The sequence below is a fragment of the Melospiza melodia genome, chromosome 9 (genome assembly GCF_035770615.1).
Source record: "Melospiza melodia melodia isolate bMelMel2 chromosome 9, bMelMel2.pri, whole genome shotgun sequence".
NCBI lineage: Eukaryota > Metazoa > Chordata > Aves > Passeriformes > Passerellidae > Melospiza > Melospiza melodia.
In genome coordinates, this window is record NC_086202.1 from 31,086,631 (window position 1) to 31,105,094 (window position 18,464).

The window sequence follows — 18,464 nt, forward strand, 5'->3', positions numbered from 1 at the left end:
CTGCCTTCTCTCTGAGGTCGTTCCCTACAATTCCCTGAGAGAAGCTGATAGTGAGGAGAGGGGAGCTGGATCTCTTCTCCCAGGGAATAAGTTGAGAGGATGAGAGGAAACGGCCTCAAGTCATGCTGGGGGAGGTTTAGATGGGATATTGAGGAAAGTTTCTTCGTGGAAAGGGTTGTAAAGCACTTCATGGAAAGGGATGGAAAGGTTTTTCATGGAAAGGATTGTAAAGCACTTCATGGGAAGGTTCTTCATGGAAAGTGTTGGAAAGCGCTTCATATATATATATATATATATATATATATATATATATATACATTTATACTTGATGTGAGGGAGCCTCATAAACCTCAGGATAAAATCAATGAATTTGGGAAAAACCTCTGACATCCTGGAAATCCCACCCATGCAAGCTGTCCTGCAAGCAAACTCAAGATACATATATTTTATTTATATTATCAACCTAGGAACTTTAAATACTTGAGTATTTAAATACTCAATAGGAACTTTAAATACTTGAGTAAATACGGGCCACTCGGTCTGATTTATTGCATTTCCCTACTTGCTCTCCTTCCCCTGTGGAAAAAAACCCACAGGTTTTCCTCAAACTCTTGGCACACAATTGTTTTGCAAGTTTGTTTGATTTTTAATAAATACAGCTATTTTTTTATACAATAACTTGGTTTATATTGCTGAAAATCTCTTTTCATTCCATGCTCCTGCCATTGTATTTATCCCAAACTTTTTAATTTTGAATGAATATTTTTAATAACTCGATTCTGGGCTGCAGAATTGTGCTAATTCTTTTTATTGGAACCATGAACCAGAGTTTCTTTAACTATCTAATGTTCTGTACTCTGGGTACACTGGAGTTCAGCCAGACTTGTCTTGGGGATTTTGGTGGGGAATTTTTTGTTTATTTGGGTGGGTTTTGTTTGTTTTTGGGGCCTGGTGGGGAGGGAAGGGAGAGGATTTGTGGGGTTTTGGTTTGGGTTTTTATTTTTCTTGGGGGGTTTCTTTGTTTTGTGTTTTTTTTTTTTTTTGTTGTTGTTTGCTTGTTCTTTGGTTTCTTGTTGATTTGTTTTGTATTTTTTTATGTTTGTTTGATTTTCTTTGTTTTTAATTTTACTCTGTTGATTGTTTTTTCTGCTGTGGTGTTAGTGGTGGGTTTTTTTTTAATTTTCCTGGATACAACCCAACAGCCTGTGTCCTTAGAAAAGGCCACCCTTAGGGATCATTCCCATTTTTCCCAGGCAATGCCTTTGAATCCTGGGTCCCTCTGGCTTTTTGCAGTGAACCCTCATTTTAATCAGTGCAATTTCTTTGCTACAGTTGCTCCTCCAAAGTGCCTGAAAGCAGGAAGGATACCATGAATACTTTATTGCAGGGAAATTATGGAAATCAGACCTGATTTAAGCCAGAACCTTGCATTTTCATGACTTGGAGGGCTGTGAATGCACAGTTATTGAGTTAATGAGTTTAATGCTAATTAGGGGTTCTCCTTCCTTGTTTTATTTATTTTTGTGGCTGAAACAAGGCCATGCCCTTAGTATCCCCCTGTGAAAAACTTTGTAGTGGCTCAGCTTTGTGCAGGTTGAGTAATAAATGTGTCAAATCCCTCTCTTGCAGCTCTGCCTTGAGTGAAGCCTGACAGAAAATGGTCCAGCAGCTTTGTCTCTGGAAATGGTTCACAGTGGGGACGGCGCTCGCTGCTGTCCTGGCATGGGCTCTGGCCCAGAATGATGAAGGTAAGGAAGGGCTTGGCTGAGGGGTGGAGCTCTGGGAGGGCTGGGATGCCTCTGGAATTTCATTGGGATGGGTTTTTTCCCCCCCCCAAAAAATTAATATTTGATGAAGTAGTTGGGCAGGAAAAGAAGGTTCCAAGGAAGAAAGGTCTGGGTGTGTTTTGTGTTTCATGGCTGCAGCATCCAGTGATGATTGCATTTCCTGAAGCTGTTGATTTAGCAGGCAAGATAAAATCTTTAGTTGTGATTATTCAATGTTGGACTCGAGCATCAAAATTGGTTTTGTCGTATTCATTGTGCAAGCTTTAACAGTACACTTTACTTTGTTCATAAATCAGCAGTTATGGTTGGAACAGCAGATTGAGAGAATGGCTAATGACCAAAAATTTTGGAAAAAAAATCCACAGTGAGAAACAATTCTTCAGGAACCCTGAAACATGGCACCAGTAGCTTGTGTTCCTCCTCAGAGCATCTTGGTTGAATTTTAATTAAAAGACAGCAGAAATGTGTCCTGCCAGTGATCTCTGGTAATTAAAAATTACAGGCCTGGATAACTGATTAGGGTTTATTCTTTTGAACAATTTAACAGCATTGAAGGGCAAATTCTGTCAGAGTTGTTCCTGAATACTCCTGGGAATAATGAGTGGAATAAGTGAAAACTGAGTGTGGCTTCAGAATGTCTGTAATGAAGTTGCTCATTATCCATGGCACTCCGTGTGGGTAGAGCTGTAATTGTACAAATTTATGACTTTGGCATCTGGGTTTTGGTTTAAAAACCTCTCTTTTGTCAGCTAGGAAGTAAAGTAATTTTGCTTTCATGGGAAGTCTTCAGTCCTGCTTGAATTATGCTTTGTTTTTTGCTATCCAGTTGAAAGTCTCTGTTTCTTGTTCTACTAATTGCTCTCTAAATGTCCTTTTATTCCCTTCCATCCCCCAGCCCAACCCTCACCATAATGTACAAGAAAGCTAATTTAATTTTCTCCATTTTTACACCCTGTCACAATCACTGTCACTCCTGACACTGAAGTGGACAAGCTGCTCACATTTCACATATTTGCTCTGTGCTGGGCTACAATTAACTGGGTTTTACTCATTTATTGCAGTGGAGGAGTGGGGCCATCAGGCTGGTAGAGGTTGACCTTGGTGGTGGTTTGAGGAGGAAAATGCTGGTTTGGGTGGAGGAGAGGAGGCAGGGTGGCCTCTGGCATGTCCAGCAGCACAGGAGGACATGGGGAGAGCAGTGGGAATAATGGTGGGAAGCAAAGCAGGATCATGGGGGGGCTGTGGAGAACCCTCACGGCAGGCTGAGAAAAAAAGAAAAAAGCAACACTTTTCAGTGGGATTTTTATTTGTGCTCATGCTGGCAGCATCACATATCTCCAAAAAGGCATCTTTGAGGAGGATAAAATGAGGATTTTTGGCCTTTAGCGACGGTGAAGTGTGCAAAACACAGATGTCCCAGACAGGACAGGAACAATTTGATCTCCGGGAGGGGAAAAAGGGATCCCTCAGGTTTCCATTTCCTTTACACTCATATGACAATTTCTCACCTCTGTGTCCTTATCCCAAGATTGTTGAGAATCCTTTTTCTTCCAGGTGATTTAGAGGAAGGGAAGGGCCACCACTCTTTGATGGCAGTGTCCTGTGACTCAGTAAATACAGCAATTCCCTTACTTCAAAGGGGTCTGAACATAATTTTGGGGTGGATTTTTTTTAGCCTGGCTTGTGCCAATATATTTATCACAGAACCCATGCTTGATTTTATCCTTGGTAATGGTCTCTTACGCGGCCTGAACAGGACAGCTTTGTTATAATGAGTATAAATTTGCTGGCTGTAGCCAAAATTCCTGCTGCTTTTTTCAGGGTGACAGTTCAGAAATGCTGTTTCTTGAGGAATATGCAGCACCCTGATACAAACTGAACTGATTTCCTCCCCCATACTGTGTTCAGGAAAGGGTAAATGGAGCTAAAAGCACTTTGGATAAATTTCACAGGGGTGTAATAGAGGAAAAATGAGCTGGAAATGGATTTAAGCCAAGGTGGGGGACTGGTGACTCAGCAAATGGCACCCAGCTAATGAGGCAATGCTTACAGGCATAATTACTTGGAAATATGTTTCTTACAGCTAAATAGAAAACTCTGTTTAGGGCTGGGCCTGGAGGAGTTCTGATGTGCAGAAACAGAATTTATAACCTGAAATATAACCTATAGAAAAGATGTGTTCTTCTGGCAATTGCCATTTCCTACCAGTGTAGCTCTCTTAACAGCAGAAGAATAAATATAAATAAATAAAAAATCAGCTCTGGCAGGAATTATGGGCCATTTCTTTGCAGCCAGCATGCCAATCCTCCATTTTCCTAGTGGGAGCTGTGGATGTTGACTCAGTTTCTTGCCCCTCTTGCTGCATTTTGCTTCATTAGCTCATAATTTCTCTGTTTCACGTTTTACTTGACCTCCCGTGTCACCAAATCCTCCCCAGCCACAGCAATTAACGATGTGCCCAAGTCACTTCATCCAGGAGTGCCTTGTTCAGGCTGCTTTTTTCCTAAATTTCAGTAGGAAGTTTCCCCAGGCTCCCATCTGCTCCTGGTGAAATTCAAGTTCTCCCCATCTACTGTAGTCCCTTTGTATTCAAACCCACCCCTCTAATTATTAAAAACCCCAAGACTTTTGTTACAGAGCCATGCCATCGGTCCTAATTTACTGTTGATGAGCCCATTCAGTGTTTAATTTCAATTATTTCATGCTGTAATCCTTTTGTTCAATCCTGTGGTGCACCAGAATAAAAGTTAGGCTTGAGTGTGGATGGGGAATATTGGGAGTATTTTTGGTTTGGTTTTCTGAAAGGAAGAGATCTGGTTTTACAGTTCCTGCTGTTGTCTCTCTTCCAAACAGCAGAAATACTGCAAAGGTTGGATTTTTTTCCATAATATTTTAACTTAAGTAAAAGTAGAAATGTCACTTGTAGCTGTGCAATATGTGAAATTAGGTCAGCTGAAGTCTCTTTTATTTTTCCAGTGCTGCATTATTGAATTTAAAGGCAAACTCTGAGGCTAAAGGAATCAGGGTGGAGGAAGGTGGAAACACAGGATCAAATTTCTCCTTTTTTTTTCCTTCTCTAATCCAATCTCTATGGCTCAAAGAAAAAAATTTAGCAGGAATTTTTGGCCACCAAAGAAGGCTCCTGAATTCAAAACTTTCTGCCCTTTTATGCCAGGTGAAACCAATCCAGCAGCAATTATTTGCCAATTCACATATTTAATTATGTTGAGTCCATATCATTCATGAAAATACAAATGTGAGCTGTATAATTTATTCTTTACTCTTAGATAATAATTTATTCTTTACCAATAATAATTTATTCTTTACTCTTAGAAGATTAAGAGAAGGCAAAAATCATTCAGATCCCTTTTAAAAACCAAAAGCAAATGTGGAGATCCACCCACAAAATTTGCAATGGATCTGTTCTTGGGGTTTTCAGAAGTGGTGTAATGGGGCTGTGACTTGTGGGGATCTGCTTCATACCATGCAATCTTTGAAGGGCTTTTGGAAGATTTTTGTGGGGCTGCTTTTAACCAGAAGTGATTTTGCACTTTTTTTTATACGTGAATGAAAAGAACACTTGAAGGTCCTTATATTTGTCCTGAAGATTTATAGCTTTAAAAGAAGAATAGTAACAAAAATCCTGAATTCATCTGCTCAGAGATGAGCCCGTCCTGATCCTTTTGTTACCTTGTAAATTTGGGTTGTGTTTGAGGGGATTGGTGTCACCTGTCCCTCACATTCCCCTGACCCAGGGACCTGTCACACCCCAAAAATGTCAATACTCAAGTCCTGCCTCTGTTTGGTGTGGAGCCAATGGAACCACAGGATCATTTTGGTTGGACAAGACCTTGAAGAGCAGCAAGTCCAATAATGCTGGGGATGAGGATTTCTAGAAGAGCCTCCATTCCAGAAATCTCCTGGAGCTGTTCATGAAATCATCCCTTCTGACTCACTTGAGGAATAATACTTGTTTATCCCAGAGGAGATGCAAACAGGATGTTGGATGTATTTCTCTGGGCACGTATGGCTAAGAAGGAATGCTCTCTTGATTATTTAATGTTGGTTTTTTCAGCTCTATTTGGACTTATCACTGTAGTTCTTCCAATCTTTTGGTTTCAGACTCATTTCCTTCCTTTTCCTTCCTTTCTGTTTGACTGTGGAACAAGAGATGAGCCATGGACACCTGCACTGTGGGGTATGGATCTCACTGCTGGCTCAGTGGTTTTGTTTCATTCTGAAACAAAATTTCACAAAATAAAACTGAGGCTAATCAGAAGATTTGCTCATCCAAATATGGATTTCCTTTCCTAAGAGTTCTGCAGATGGATATTTTCTTATCAGAAAGTAACAAAGAAACCCAATTTAAATGGTTTTTGCCACTTCCCTGAGTGGGGGTGACTTTTTAAGTAAGTTTTTTTTCTGTGAAAAACACAACTGTTCACTTTTGCCACCAGGACTGTTCACCCCAAACCCCTTCACCTGGTTTTCAAGGCCCCCTCTATTAGTTAATGTCTTTATTCAGTCTAAAATTCTTCTGCTACAAAAATTGAATCACTCAGGGGCCTCACAAATCACCTGAAGAGGCTATTTTAGAAAGAAAATAGTTTCACATCTTCATCTTTTATAGTTAGGCAGGAAATTAACTGGGGAAAATGCATATTTGAGTACCTGGAGCTCATGGATCATTCCCTGAGCCCTGCGCTGTACAGATGCAGGGAGAGGAGAGAAATGCCACCAGGTCCTTGCCTGAGGGAACGTGTCTGTTTTTGGGAACAGGAGTCATTTGTGTGTTTTATGGGCACTTGGTGCTTTTGGTTGGGGAGCTGTGCCCTTGTTCCTACAGGGAAAAGAGCTCTTCTTGATGTTGGGGAGTTGTAGTGGAGCCATTAAGTTCCTCTGAAGGGTTTAGTTCTTCAAAGTGTCTTTGAGTGCCACCAGCAGCACTTTGAGGCGACACAAGATGAATTTCCCTGCGGTGAGAAGTGAGTTATTCATAAAATAGGGGCACTGAAACGAGGTTCATCTCAGTTAATGTACAGATTTTAGCCTTGGTATAAAAGGGACTGAGTATCCTGAGATCTCCCTGTGGTTGTGCTTGGAGGGATGAGGCAGGAGACTGCTTCTGGAGAAGGAGGAAATTCCAAATCCCAACAGCCTTGGAACCACCAGAACTGTGGGATCTGGCTGGGAATGAGCCTCTTTCAGGCACTGGACTCCCAAGGTTTTTTTTCTGCTACCAAGTTGAGCATCTGGGTGCCCAGGAAAGGCTGAGGAGCTGGGAGGTGCCACCAGGTGCCCACTGAGCTCCTTCAACCTCAACCACCTTGAGATGCTGTGTTTCTCCTGCCCATGTGTTGGATTGTTTGGATTTCAGGCTATCAAACATCAATGCTCTTTGATTCCTTTAAGATTTAACTGTCCTGAACCATCCCTTGGTGAGGGAAGGCTGTGAGAACTGAGCTGGTTCTTTTCTTTTCTTGGGGCTGCTTCTTTTCTTGGGGCTGATTTCTTTTCCTCCTAGGGCTGGGTTCCTCAAGGTGCTGCTCCCACCTGAGAAGGGAACTCCTGGTGCAGGAAAAGCAGAAACCCCCCCTAAAAGTGCTCTGGAACACTTTGTGTCCCCTCCAAAAGAGTTGCTCACACTTTGGGACTTATAGCTCAAACTCCAGCGATGTTTTAGGGCTGAACTCCTGAAAATCATCAACCACTGTGTTTGTGCTCTCATATGTTGGTTTTTAGCCATGTGTGTGAGCAGAGCCACTGCAGCTCCTCAGTCATGAACTTTCTGGTTTATCCTTCACTCATGAAGACATTTTGTGTCTGTTCCTGAAGACTTGGAAGGCCAGGACCTTTCCTTTCTGGTTTTTCTCTTCAGCAGAAACACATTTACAGCTTAGTCAGGCCACTGGATTTTAGTACTAAGGCAGCTCATATAAATGGAATCTGTTTCTTTACTAGGAAGCCTAAAATGTACATATTTTAACTTTGGAAGGAAATCAGGCTTTGAAACTCCATTTGAAGGGCATAATTTAATTAGTTTGACTTTCAAAGAAAAGTGTGACACTACAACTAGCAGGATTTAAAATCTGCCTCAGTGTCATGTCTTTCATTTCATACTCCACCAGTAATTTATGTTGCCTGTTCAATTTTAGATTTTATTGGCAAAATTTTATTTGTAGCAACAGTCTGGAAGCACAGAATTCCTGTCTCTTGGTGGCATGGAAGGTCAGGAATCCTTTCTTTACCTGCTGCCCCTTACATATTTCTTTCCAAACCTCCTTCTCATTTCTCCTTGTCTCTACCACTAAGAATTATTTTCTGCATCCTCATGTGACTGTTTCATGTGGACAGAAAACTGTGCTAGAAATTACAGAAACCCTCTTACTGTGGTTTAATCTTGTTGGTTGTTTTTTTTTTTTTTTTCTCTTTATTTTTTTAATGAGAAATATCTGTTTAAAACAAGGCACAGTAACTTCAGCTTGATCAAAACTTGTTTTTGTGGGATTTGATTTTCACGTAACAAGAACAGAATCAGGGCTGTATCCCTCAGGGAAAGGGTTTGTATGTTCTGAATCACTTCCAGTGCCCAAAAACTTCCTTGTGGATGGTGATTATGGACTCTTCCTTCAGAAGGCTTTTTCTGACTGAAGCTCATGGAAACTCTGGGATTTTTCATGGAATGCCCATGGTGAGGAAATATCTGGGAATTTGAGCCCAAAACCCTAAAATACCCTCAAAAACCCCAAACCAAACTCTCCCCCACACATTTTCCACAGACATTGCTGTAATTTTTGAGTGCCCAGGTGTGATCACTCCCATCCAAACACTTCCATGTCTTCTGGAGAATCTCTGTTGAAAGATAATAATTCTCCTTTTTCTTTTTCCCTCTATTTTTTTTTTTTTTTTTTTTTTTTTTTTTTTTTTTTTTTTTTTACATGCTGAAAAGACAACTTTTGGATTAGTTTGGGAAAAAATAGTAAGAACAAAAAAAAAAAAAACTTCTGTGCTTTGCAGTATTTATTAGACAGTGTATTGAGGCATGGCGAGTTTTAAATTGGCAGGGAGATGAACAGCTGAATATGTAGGCAGAAATCAAATGTTTAAATAATGCCAAATTATCCTGCTGCACATTGTTTAACAGGACTGCAGTGGGAAGGGCCAAGGAGGTGGGGAAGGAAGCAAGGAGAGAAAATGTGGTTTTCAGTTGGATTAGAGAGAAATGGGATTTCTCTGCAATTGAAGGTTTAGTTCTAGTCTGAATTATCCTGGAAAGCTGATTTGCACAGGAAGAGGGTTGTGGTATGAGTTTGTGTTTGCCTTCAATATTGTTTCAGTTCCTTTTTGTGAATTTAACGGCGCTCCATGATCACTTCTCATTTCAGAAACATTTTAATGGGGTTTAACTTCAAGGAATTGCAACCTCTTGGGCATCTTTAAAAGTTCAGAGCAGGAGACCATAAAATCCCAGAATTATTTAGGCTGGAAAGGACCTCTAAACCTGGGCCTGATGCCCACCTTGTGCCCAGCCCAGAGCACTGAGTGCCACCTCCAGCCCTTCCTGGGACACCTGCAGGGATGGGGACTCCAAACCTCCCTGGGCAGACCTTGCCATGTCAGACATTTTTTGGTTTTGTACCAGAATATCTTCATTTTGGTCTCTGATTTATAATCTGCTGATTTTGCCAGCAATATTGATACAACATGAAATATTTGATAGATTTGTCCCTTTTGATTGACCTGTTGGGCAAGACTGCCATGGGATAATTTCTCACCTGATTTCTAAGCAGAATTGTTTGAATTGGGAATTATTTGGTTCTAGAGGGGAACACACAGTGTTAAATATCTTGGGTCTCCCTCATTAAAACATTTAATTTGATCTCCCAGCTGGTCTTAACTTAAACCAAGGTTTCTGGTGTTGCCTGGTGTAACCTTTCTCTGTGACCAGTTGGCCAGTGCAGCCTAATTGTGTTTCTTGAGAAGTGGCCAGGCTTTTGATTCAATTCTAAATAACATAGCACAAAAATTGATTACTGCAAAATCATAAGAAATTTTGAAAAAACTTACAGGAAAAAAATAAAATCAAAGAAAACACAGTGGAGTAGTTTTTTTTATTCCACATAATGGTGCTGGATGAAAGTTTCTGGTGTTGAAATTCTGTTTTCCCATCTTCTAACACAAAAACCAATGGATTTTACTGTTGTTTTATTTTACAACTGTCAAGAGATTTTACTCTTGGCAAAAATTTCTTGACTCCTCAGACTTTTTATTTGATAAAATGGTTGGGATCTAGCCACCTGAACTGTAATAAAGCTCAATGTGCTGCTGTTTTGTTTAGAAGGTGAAGTTTCACATCCACGAGCCAAAAACTGCAGCTTTGCTCCTTCTTCAGTGGGTTCTTTTAAGCCTTCCAAGTTTTCCTTTATTTTTTTTATTGCAAGTCTAATTGCACAAATCTGGGCAGTGCTCTTTGTGACTTTCTGACAGTTTGAAGGCTTTTGTGCTAAATATAAAAGGAAAGCATTTTGTGGAGAGGGCTTTTCATGAGGACGTAGAGTGACAAGACGAGGGGGAATGGCTTTAAGCTGGATGAGGGCAGGCAGGGATGGGATATTGGGAATTAATTGTTCCCTGGAAGGGTGGGCAGGCCCTGGATCCCTGGCACTGCCCAAGGCCAGGCTGGACAGGGCTTGGAGCAGCCTGGGACAGTGGAAGGTGTGCCTGCCCATGGTAGGGGATGGAACTAAAAATACCTCTTAAAAAGTCCCTTTTCACTCAAAATTATTCTATGATTCTGAGTAGTTACTCTGCTATTACAGAAACACAAAGGAAACAGGTTCTTCAGTGCTTTGGGGTGTTTTTAAAATTTATTTTGGATTTTTTTTATTGTTGTTGTTGTATTTATAGAAAATATACAGAGAACTCCACGTTAATGCTCCTAATCCATCTATCAAACAAAAGCCTCTTCTCGCTCTGCAGTGCTGTGCTCCACAGGATTCACTGCTGCCCCATTTAATTGGGATAGATTTCCTACCAGGACAAAGGTACTTTGTGAGTTTATCCTAAGAATCAGATCTTATACAATAGGGTGTTTCAGTGAAGGGGGAACTATAAACAAAATCTCTATCAACAAAGCCAGCAAAATAACATCTCCGAGTGATTGATGGCTGCTGTGGAAATAAATTCAAGGCTGTGAAAACTTCCTACAGTTGCATATGTTAGAGGAGATAAGATATATGGGACGTTCAAATACAAATGATGTGCAAGTGCATTTTTTTTTGTATTATTTACAGAAGGAAAGGGGGAAAATAAAACTAGTAAAGGGTGAAACTGTAACTTAGAGGATGGGCTACAGCCAGCCTGGCCTTGGACATTTCCAGGGATCCATGGGCAGCCACAGCTGCTCTGGGCACCCTGTGCCAGGGAACAATTCCTAATTCCCAATATCCCATCTGGAATATTCAGGGAATCTTCCCCCTCTGTTTTCAGTTAATGATCTCAGGCACAGGAGCAATTAAGAAGTTGTAATCAAATGGAGCTAATCAGGATGACACAGCCTCGTCTGCTCCAGTCAACTGCTGCTCATATCTCCAATTTGATGTGTTTAGATAAGAAAATCAGGGGGAGAGTGGCACAGCAGCGCTTTTCCAGCTCCAAGGGCTGAGCACTTTGGTTTCCAAGGCTTGGTGTTTTTATTCTGCTCAGGAGATGATGATTAACAGGCGAGGAGAGGCTCTGCTAGTGCAAGAAGCCTGATGGTACCAGAGTATTCTAAATATCATTGAACTGCTCAGTATCCAAACTCACTCCACATAATCACTGACCCCACTCTTGTCTGATAATTGAAGTAGTTACAAACAAACTGCCAGGGAAAGGCAAACTGTGAATGGCTTCAGATAAACATCTGATTTCTTCTTTTTCCAGAACTAAACCCATCATGAACAAGAATCTTGCCCCCAACCAAAAACAACACCTAATTTTAAACTTAAAGAACATGAACAATCTCACAAAGAAAATAATAAAGAGCTCCCAGAGCTGTGCTCAGTTGTTTTCTCACCAACCCTGTGGATAGAACCTTTGTATAATTAAATACTGGAGGTCTGCAAAGAAAATACCTTATCTGCTTGTTCTTCCCTTGTAATCAATGGCTTGGGATTTATTGTGCAGCTGGCTAATACAAAATTAATCAAGCTCTCCATTTCAGCCAGCCTGGAGCTGGAGCAGAGGCTGAGCAGCTCCGTGTCAGGTGTGCTACCTCTTTATCAGTGGCTGTAGGTGAGATAAAATCAAAAAACAGGGCTTCAAAAACTGAAGGGAATTAGGAGGGGAAGAATTTGGGCATTACTGAACGCTAAGAAGACTTTAAATCCTACAGAAATACCCATGCAATTGCTGTCTCATCTGCAGGATTATTTCCTGTGCTATCTCTGAGGGGAAAACCTTACAGGAAGGATTTGAAAGCTGCCCTGAATCCTTTTATTTCCAGCTATTAGAAATTAAACTGAGTCCAGCTTTAGGCATCACTTTGTCCTCCTGCTGGTGGCCTCTGTGTAGCTTGTGGGCCCAAATTACTCATGTGTTTTTTATGAATTATAATTTGTACAGCTAAGAAAAAACACTTTTTTTTTTTTTTTTTTTTTTTGCTGCTCATCCTTGCTGATGGAAAACTTTTCTGGATGTGCACCTGGATTGGGCTGATTTAGCAAGGACAGCTCCAAATTCTGTCCTTTCCAGGCAGGTGATGTTTGGGGAAGGGTTTCATGTGTCCTTGGGTCTATGGAAACATCACTGATGGGCAGAGGCTGAGATTCCTTTGGCATTTCCCATTTTCCATAGGAACCAAAACACTGAGCAGAGTTGTATCCTTACAAGGAGAGATGATCAGTCTTAATTTCCGCCAGCAAATATCCTCCTTATTTATTATAATTATTATTTTTTTAAATTGATTGTCTTTGCAACAAGGAGCTGAGTTGCATTTTATGCTAATTTACATGTGTAAATTAAAATAAAATTAATGTACATAGGTAAACAAACACAAAATGCAAGTTCAGCTCCTTTCCAGCACCAGTAGCAGAATTTATGATTTTTTTTTCTACCATTTCATGGAGTCATTGAGGTTGAAAAAGCCCTCCAAGAAAAGGGAATCCAACCTGTGCCCAAGCCCAGAGCACTGAGTGCCACCTCCAGCCCTTCCTTGGACACCTCTGCTGCTGCCTTTTAGGGAATGATATTTTTTCTATGCCTTCAACTCTCCTGAGAGTGGAGCCAGACAGAGAGACTTTGATGGTAATCAGGTTGTCCTGTAAGGCGTTTATTTTTTGAAAGTGTTTTCTAAGGAGGTAAAAATGGAGAAGTAAATATTTCCAGGCTCTGGAGTCAATATTGCAAGGGATATGAAATGTCTTTTCCAATGTAGCAGAAACCCAGCAGCTCTCTCCTTGCAATTTATCAGTTGGTTGATGTTAAAGGTTTCAGACAGCAGGTGAACCATGCTTACATTTTATTTTCACCACGTTATTAAAGAAAAAATAAGCCACAAAAAATCATCCTGACTAAAATTTCTGGAAGGAATCTTTTGGTGTTTAGAGGGTGGAAGGTGTCCCGGCCCTGGATGGGCTTTAAGGTCCCTTCCAACCCAAACCATTCTTGGATTCCATAATTCCTCTCTGATTCTAACACCATTTTTTGGGAATCCTCTCCAGGTGCATGCTTGGCAGCACTGTGAGCTGACAGGTGCCAAGTCCAACAGTCCTTTGTCCCATCCCATAATTCCTCCCTCACAAAGTTGCTTTACAGAGGAAATATCTGTAAACCTTCCATTCATTAAAACAAATCCTAAATTGGTTCAAAGGCAAGCAAAGGCTCTCACCATTTTGCAGTTTTCAGAGAGTTTTGGATTAATAGGACCCAAACTTTCCAAAGATGATGATAAGGAGATTGTGTCAGGAGTAAGAGAAGATGCCAGAGATCTGTCCTTCCATCTCAGGATATGGTTTGCTTATTAAACAGGCACTTAAACCTTTTTTTTTTCTTAAGTTCCCCCTTCATGCTTTTCATCAAAAAGTTTTTCTAACATTAAATTTGAAGAAAGCACTTTGCATTCCCCCTTCCTCGTCCTGCTGTTTTCTGGGTTGGGTTGTTTTTTTTGTTGGTTTTGTTTGTTTGTTTTTGTGGCTTTTTTTGTTTGGCTGGTTTTGGTTTGTTTGGTTCTTTTTTTTTTTGGTTGGTTGGTTTTTTGTTTTGGTTTTTTTTTTTTTTGCAAATTTGGAGATATTTTGTGAATTTACCTCAAAACATGAATGATAAACTGTGCGACAGGAAGCCAAAGCACACCTCCTGTAACACATTGTGGACTGGGAACAATTTGAATTATAAAACCCAAGATAACCTTGGTTTTTACTCAACAAATTAGGTCTCCAAAGTGTGCAGCTCACCAGGAGAGCCACAAATAACTCTCTGTAGCTCTCCAGCCCTGCAGTCCTCATTGCTTTCCTAATTAACTCAGGCTGTTTGAACAGAGGCTGGCTCTAGGATGGTCAGAAATCAGCTAAGGCTTCAATTATTGAACCCATTGGACCATAATTCATTAAGAGACACTTCCAAGGGTGGCACTTCTTGGGAAGTCTCCTTATTCCATGTTATTCCTGCATGGGGGACATGCCAATGGCTGGGACTCAGGGGCTGCACAATGTCTTAGGTGCCTTCAGTATCAAGGTCCAGCACTTTCCATGTCCTTGGCTGGGCAATTTTTCCATCCCTGACTCTTTGTCAGAATTCTCTGTGCAAAATGACGCAACTTTATGAATCCTCCATTGTAAGTAGAAAGTTCATTCTCTGCCATTTCCTGGGTTCTGTCACTGTCTGCCTGGAAATGAGCTTAAAACCAACATTTTTGGCCCTGTTGGGCCTTGTTTTGGTTGCTAATTTTGGATACTTAAAATATATAAGCCTTTCCAAAGCACAGCACCCTGTCTTATCTCGTGGCAGTGTTCAGTGGGAATTAAATCACGGTTTAGTTAAGCCACAGTACCAAGATCCAGCCCTTTGGATGTCCTTGGCTGGGCAACTTTTCCATCCCTGACTTTGTGTCAGAATTCTCTGTGCAAAATGAGATAATTTTATCATGCCTCCAGTGTAAGTAGAAATTCATTCCTTGCCATTTCCCAGGTTTTGCCACTGCATGTCTGCCTGGAAATGGGCTTAAAACCAACATTTTTAGCCCTGTTGGTGCATTTTTTTTGGTTGCTACGTTTGGATACTTAAAATCTATAGTCTTTCCAAAGATTATAGATTCCAAAATCTAAAATCTTTCCAAAGCACTGCATCCTGTCTTAGCTTCAGTGGGAATTAAATCGTGGTTTAGTTAAGCCAACAGTACCAAGGTCCAGCCTTGAAACATTCAGGTGAGTCCTCAGTGGTGCAGATGGTTGTGCCTGCAGGGAGAGAATGAAGAAATTCCAGAATTCCCTGCTTTCAGGTGGATAATTCAGGGCAGTCCCTCAACTGTAGGATGTGTTCCTCCAGAACAGGGTTGCATTTTTGGGAAAAACGGAGAAAATTGCATTGTTTTAATTAAGATGTACTTGTGGCAACCTATTTTTTTCTGGGTATTTTTAGCAATGTCTAAGGGAGAGTTTGAGGAGCTGAGGGAATTGAGTGTCTTTTAAGGCAAAGGGATGTTTTGGGATGGCAAAGCCACGTCCTCACCTTCTGCCACTACTGCTCCACGTCCTGATTAAATTACAGGGAGATGCTGATCAACACTGCCTTCATTAGAGATGTCAGGAGAGAGCTATTTCTAGGCACAATATGTAACTCTCCCCAAATAGGCGGTTAATTCTCTGGAACACAAACAGTCCTAGAAGTGGCAGCTTAATTAGCACCCGTTTTCCTGGGTTACCTGCTGGAGACTGGCACCAAGGGGAAGGTTCTGGAATTATTGGAACATTTATAGGTGACTTCAGTGGAGCAAAATTGTTCTACCGGACAATTTGATTCATTTTTTTTTAAATAGCATGTGGATGTTGCTAATTTTTTAGGTTGAGGGGAGGGGTTTAGAATTTTAAAACTCCAAATTTGGAGGTTTCATGTCTGTGTAATTCTTTCTTACTGCAGTTTATAAAGTGCTCCTTTTTAAAGGAAGCCACTGAAATCACAACCCCAAAAATGCATTCAATGGTGTTGATACATTCAGTGGTTCATGTGGTATTGAAATATTCTAAAATTTGACATCTGTTTTTACAGAGAATCATATTCCTGTGTACATATCAAAATTCCATGGAGGTTTTTTCCCCCTAAAATTTACTTGAAAAATTACTTCTAATGCTTCTTTCTCTTAGCTCATTGCCATCAGTTCTGTAGAATACAAATGGAGGTGTTTCTGTGCCTGTTTCAGACATATAAAAATCTGGACTGAAATAGGAGAAATTCTTCAGGGCAAGATGAGAAGCCTGGTTATTAAATATGATTTTCAACCTCAATATTTAACCTAAGATGTAAACCTGACAAATTTACCCTTTAGGAACATGGCAAGGATGAATGTTATTGGCTCACCTCGTGTTTCAGTTAATAAATGCCAATTTAGTTGATTTTAAAGAAATTCCAACAATGTGAAATGTTAGGAGTATCTCCAACTGCTTTTCCCAAGTTGCTTTTATTACTGCTACTACAGCAGTCAAAATTTACTTTAAAAGTTGCTTATAGTACCAAGAATGAGTTGAAGTTCCAATATTATAAATTTTTCACTCTCCTCTATGAGAGCTCTTTCTTAAATGCATTACAGGCATTTTAGACAGAGCTCTCATAGCGGAGAGTGAAAAATAGGGAAATAATAGCGAAAATGCAATCTCAACAAATACTAAAAATAAGATAAAATTTGAATGCTGGGGGCATAGGAATGGTTAAAAGCAGGTTTAATCAATTTTTGAAAGCACTTCTGAAGATATTGCAGCTTCTCTCGACTCATCCAGTGCTTTTTAATGGTCTTAAAAATGACTTTTGGTAATGGTAATTTTAGCTGCTGCTTGGCATAGTATCATGTTTTTATGTGCTTTACAGTGTTTTCAGGCACAAGTATGATTTTTAAAGACTCCTGTTAACTCCAAAACTGCTTGTAAAATGGGGAGTTATTTCAATCTAAAAGCACAATGTCTGAAAGAGGGATGGTTCTGCATTCATCTCAAGCTGTAAAAATAAAATAGCAAAGCACAGCACTGGCAGGGCTATTTGCAGGTCCCAAACTCTTTAGAGACACTGTATCTGTAAATAAAGTAAAATAAAAGAATGGAAGAAGAAAGCCATGAGATAAATTAGCTGATCAGGTTGTGTGTCCTGAAATGGAACAGGAGCTTTCCATAATGGTCTTTATTTGCTTTTTTGTCCTTTTTTTTGCACTGGATTGTCACCCAGCCTCACTTTTTGTCCAGTTCAAACCCAACCCAACCCCAAATTCACCTCTCCCTCGTGCTTTGGAATGCCTGAGCTCCAAATTTTAGAGCAGGGCTTAGCTCTGATCAAAGCACACAAACTCTGGGTGGTTTAAGCAGGATCTCAGATGGGTCTGAACCAAGCCCAGGTTTGCTGGGGTGCCTTCCCAGACTCTGCAATTAGGGATTTCTCTCAGGAAGAGCCGCAAATAGCCCGTGAAAGCCCTTCTTATGCCCTTCTCAATGCAGAGCCATGGCAGCACAAGCCAGCTAATGTAGGAGGTGATGCCAAGCTCCTCTGAAGCTGCCCAGCTGTGGAGCTGAATGGCCACACAGGAAACGAGGCGGGGCATTCTCCCCTGCTCCGGGGTTGCTCGGTTACCCACTTTAAATGTATGGCTCTATGTGGCTCTTTATGAGCACCCTCAGTGTGTAAATGGAGTTTTAGAGACTCTTTCATGGCTGTGTTTTTCCCCCCCTGAGTGTTCCCTGCTGGGTGGAAGTGGAGGTGAGGACAAAGCACTGCTTCCTTCAGGAGCAGCTGGGGTGGTTTTGGGGAATCAAGTGCAGCTGGGAACAGAAATACCTGTTCAGGCAGAGAGAGAAATGTGAGGTGCTTTAAATCAGCCTGAAGGAATTTCACTGCTGGCCTCTCCAGGTTGGAAAAGCTGCTCTTGCTTTCCCAGGCATCGCCAGCTCCCAGGAGCTTTGCTGGGGGTTTCGATCCATAAAAGACCCCAGGCTGGGGTTGTGAAAGATGGAGATGTCTTGAATTGTGCTCTCTCAGCAGCTTGTCCCATCACCAGCCACCTCAGGGGCACAGCTGCCCTCGTGGCACTCATTGTGCTGGCAGTGTTTTATTGAATCCCTGGCCTTTAGTTCTGGGCTTGTTCCATCCTGGATCTTGTGTGTGCCTCACATAAAAACTCTTAATTTCCAGCTGGTGGTCAGGCAGAAATCAAGTGTCTGTTTCCTCATTAATAATTTCATTCCTTATTTAAAGTGGCCACAGTGTTATTAGTGACTCAGGCTTGAGGATGGGACTTGGTGATTCTCACTTTGTGTCTCCAAGACTTGTCTAAGTGTTTGGTGGGCTTAACCATGTAGACGAAATGGGGAGAAAAGCCTTTAAATATTTTAAAATTGGAGAATATTTGGTTGGAAGGGATATTAAAGATCCAAAATTCCACCCCCTGCAAAATCAGGGACACATTCCACTGTCCCAGGCTGCTCCAAGCCCCAAAGTCCAGCC

The 18,464-nt window shown here is 41.0% G+C and overlaps 1 protein-coding gene across 3 annotated transcripts in view; it reads left to right on the plus strand.

The window, feature by feature from the left end:
• The window catches only part of PCDH15 (protocadherin related 15), a 642,661-nt gene that overhangs the window by 370,530 nt on the left and 253,667 nt on the right, over window positions 1-18,464 (plus strand). For all 3 annotated transcript variants that reach the window (XM_063164079.1, XM_063164078.1, XM_063164080.1), the window contains exon 5: window positions 1,630-1,748. In XM_063164079.1, coding sequence (XP_063020149.1) covers window positions 1,658-1,748 — 91 coding nt within the window. In that variant the 5' untranslated portion in view covers window positions 1,630-1,657. The remainder of the gene's footprint in view (window positions 1-1,629; window positions 1,749-18,464) is intronic.